This window comes from Canis lupus, chromosome 10 (genome assembly GCF_011100685.1).
Source record: "Canis lupus familiaris isolate Mischka breed German Shepherd chromosome 10, alternate assembly UU_Cfam_GSD_1.0, whole genome shotgun sequence".
NCBI classification, from domain to species: Eukaryota; Metazoa; Chordata; class Mammalia; order Carnivora; family Canidae; genus Canis; species Canis lupus.
Genome location: NC_049231.1, coordinates 32,111,130 through 32,114,748, shown reverse-complemented (window position 1 = coordinate 32,114,748; position 3,619 = coordinate 32,111,130). Strand labels below are relative to the sequence as shown.

The 3,619-nt window shown below is 50.2% G+C and overlaps 1 protein-coding gene across 1 annotated transcript; it reads left to right on the top strand.

The window, feature by feature from the left end:
• Positions 1 to 2,072: 2,072 nt before the first annotated feature.
• Positions 2,073 to 3,242, top strand: ASCL4 (achaete-scute family bHLH transcription factor 4). The gene has a single exon (XM_038549526.1). The coding sequence runs from the start codon at positions 2,715 to 2,717 to the stop codon at positions 3,240 to 3,242; it is 528 nt and encodes a 175-aa protein (XP_038405454.1). The 5' UTR covers positions 2,073 to 2,714.
• Positions 3,243 to 3,619: the final 377 nt, after the last annotated feature.

Genomic DNA, 3,619 nt, shown 5'->3' with positions numbered 1-3,619 from the left:
TGACACATTATGTACAGCTCTGCAACTTCTTACATTGAGCTCTAACTCATTCTTTTTAATAATAGCATAATATTCTTAAAGTATCAGCCTTCTCTCTATTGATGGACATTCAAGCTGTTTCCTTTTGTTCCTTTTAAAAATCACTACAGGGCACCTGGGTTGCTCACTGGTTAAGCGTCTGCCTTTGGCTCAGGCTAAGGAGATCCTGGGATCGAGTCCAACATCGGGCTCCCTGCAGGGAGCCTACTTCTCCCTCTGCCTGTGTCTCTGCCTCTCTGTCTCTCATGAATGAATAAATAAAATCTTTTAAAAAATAAAACTAATTAAAATTTACTACAAACGGGCACCTGGGTGGCTCAGTGGTTGAGCGTCTGCCTTCGGCTCAGGGCATGATTCCAGAGTCCCTGGATTGAGTCCCACACCGGGCTCCTGGGGGGAGCCTGCTTCCCCCTCTGCCTGTGTCTCTGCCTCTGTGTGTGTGTGTGTGTGATGAATAAATTTAAAAAATCTTCAAAAAATCTTTTAAAAAATCACTGCAAACAACGTTGCATTAAATATTGTTGTATATATAAATTCACACCAGTGCATTTATTTATGTAGGGTCTCTGGGTCAAAGGACATGTGATGTACACTATTAATTTTAATAGTTACTTTCCCAAAAGCTTGTAGCAATTCCTGCTTCTGCTCCTTCCCCAAATTCTTGCTTGCCTTGGATGTTAGCAATTTTTACATTTTCCAATCTGAGAATGAAAAATGGTATCTCTTATCTGTTTTCCTTTTTTCCCCTCTCCAATCTACTCTCCTGTTTGCAGATAGAGAGATGTTTCTGAAAAGCAAAATCTTACTCTGTCGCCTTTTGTGCTTAAAACACATCATTTATTTCCCATCACTCTTAGAACAAAGGCCAAAATCCTTAACATGGCCCAAAGCACCTTATGGTGTAATAGTCTTTCTACCTCTCTGGTGGGCTTGTTTCCCAACAGGAAGGGCTTTCTCTGGATTGTTCTCAACTCTACTGAGAAATCAAGGTGACACATTAGGTTGTTTGCTGGTACAAGCCTCATAGGGAGTTTTTAAAATGTGACTAACTTATGCCTAAAAGGAATAATTATTTCTATTTTATTTGCCTTGATGCAGGTGCTTTTCCGGTTGCTTCGGGCAGATCATTTGGAGTAAACAGGTAAGCGTAGCACTTGTCAAAAAAACATGTCAGGGCGACACCCTGGCTCCTGACGAATAGGCAGAAAGTCTGATCATAAATGTAGGGGGTTTTTGCTTCTCGTTTTTAAGTTGGACTTTTAAAAGTAGAAGCTGCCTTTAATGTGCTGGGTTTGCAGAACAAGAAATCTGATTTTCAAAGTGATAACACATTTTTTGACATTAACCAGCACTGTTGGATTTTTTTTTCCACTGTTGGATTTTTAATGACACTTTCATCTTCAAAGCCTTTCACCAACAGGATGGATTAATTATTCTTTCTTTCTTTCTTTCTTTCTTTCTTTCTTTCTTTCTTTCTTTCTTTCTTTCTTTCTTTCTTTCTTTCTTTCTTGTTGTGTGTTAAAAAGACAAGTCTTCAAAGCCATCATCCTTTATCCTTGGAACTGGGGCTCTTCACCTTTCAAATGTTGCTTTCCTGCCCCCAAGGGAGAAAGTAAATGTATCTTTGTTTTTTAAGACAAAAAGAAGAATACAATAAAAATACACTTTTTGCACTATGGGGAAATGTTCTTATATCCTGGGTGGGATTAGAAGAGGTCGGGAAGCAGTGTTTAACCTGTGTTTACAGTAAGCACTGTGAGAAATAACTGGCTAAAAGTGTTTGTTACTGTGCAACCTTTTGATGTGCTCTTAAAAACAACCACACATGCATAAAACGACGTGCGTTCAACATAAGCAGGAGCATAATACTCAGACCCTTCTATTCGTTGCTAAGGTATATTCCTTCCCTCTTCTCTTCAAAAAATGTCTAATTGAGTTTTTAAAAGGTTTGGTTTGGGAGAAGGAAACCCTCAAGCCTCCCCCAAGGCCCCCCTTTCCTTGACACATCTTATAACCACAAGGGAGCAGTCTTCCCTTTGATGAGGTCTTACACTCCACCTCCGCAGAAATGGAAGAGCAAGTGTAAGTTTGCAAACAGTCTGAAAGCTTTTTCCATTAGCCCTGGACGCCGGAAACCACAAAGGGCAGGCAAGTTTTGATTTTCAAGGAGAAAGCCTCTGGTAAAACTTTCGCTCAGCCGGCCAGATCTGTTGGTTCCTGGGAGGGGCTCTTTTGAAACCTTGAAGGTTCCTAGGCTCTTGAAGACTCGGAGCGGTGGATTACAGTAATTGAAGCGCTTGGGTGATTTTGCAAGATTACTCTGTTTGGTGTATGTTCACATTTCCAGGCTAGGGGACCGAGCAGAGGAATCCCCTTTGTTATCTGCTGAAGTAAGAAGATCAGAGGGGAAGACGGGGTTTGAAGTGTGGATTAGCGGGATCCTAAGTGTTTGCCTATCACCTCCGTCTGGATCTTTATAAACGATGGAGGAGTGACATGAATTTAGGGAATCATGCGAAGTGTCCCTGAAGCCTGTCTCGGAACCAGAAACTTCTTTAAAGACAGACCAGCTGTGCCAGGCTGCCTGAACGGACCCGCATCCACGCCTCGAAGGTTTTAAGTCTCCTCTTGCAAGACGTCAGTCTCTGGGCGATCGGTTTGCTTCTCCGCGAGGGATGGAGACGCGCAGAGCGTCCGGCCTGCTGCCCTGGCCGCGCCGCCTCGGCCCGGTGCCCCTGGACCTGCCGGGGACCCTGCCCCGCCTCCCTCCCGCGGACCCCCTCGGGGTGCCCCTGCGGCTGCACGCCGCGTGCTGGGCGCGGGCGCGGGCGCCGGGGGGCCGCGGGCCGGGCCTGGCGCTGCCGCTGCCGCTGCCGCTGGCCTGCGCCCTGGAGCCCGCCTTCCTCCGCAGGCGCAACGAGCGCGAGCGGCAGCGGGTGCGCGGCGTGAACGAGGGCTACGCGCGCCTGCGGGACCACCTGCCCCGCGAGCTGGCCCAGCGGCGGCTCAGCAAGGTGGAGACGCTGCGCGCCGCCATCCGCTACATCAGGCACCTCCAGGAGCTGCTGGAGCGCCAGGCCCGGGCGCAGGACGGCCCCGCCGCCGCCCGCACCCCGCGCCCGGCCGACTGCAACAGCGACGGCGAGTCCAAGGCCTCGTCGGCGCCTTCGCCCTGCAGCGAGCCCGAGGAGGCGGGCAGCTAGCTGGCGCCCGGCCCCCCGGGCCCCCGGCCCCCGGCCCCCCAGCCCCCCGGCCCGCGCTCCCCGGCCCCCCGCCCCGGCCCATCCCGCGCCTGCCGCCCCGCGCACCCTAGGAGTCTGGCCGGAGGGTCTCTCCCAGGGGGCTGCGCATTTTGACCTGGCGTTCTTCTCCAGGACTCACTCTTTGGAAAAAAAGAAAGGCATGTTTTCCGGGGGAAAGTGCGTTTTGGCCTTCCGGTCGCCTCCTCCCCGCACGCGCCCCTCGCTGGGTTTGCGCCTGCAGACCTAAGGGTGCGCACTCGGGCAGGTCCTCTGCGGTGCTGCCCAGATGCACGCTTACCGGATTCTGAGCACCTCGTTCTAAAAACCGAGTATTCTAG

Bases quoted from the DNA above. Each gene is read 5' to 3' on its own strand.
- ASCL4 (XM_038549526.1), top strand. From the start codon at position 2,715: ATGGAGACGCGCAGAGCGTCCGGCCTGCTGCCCTGGCCGCGCCGCCTC.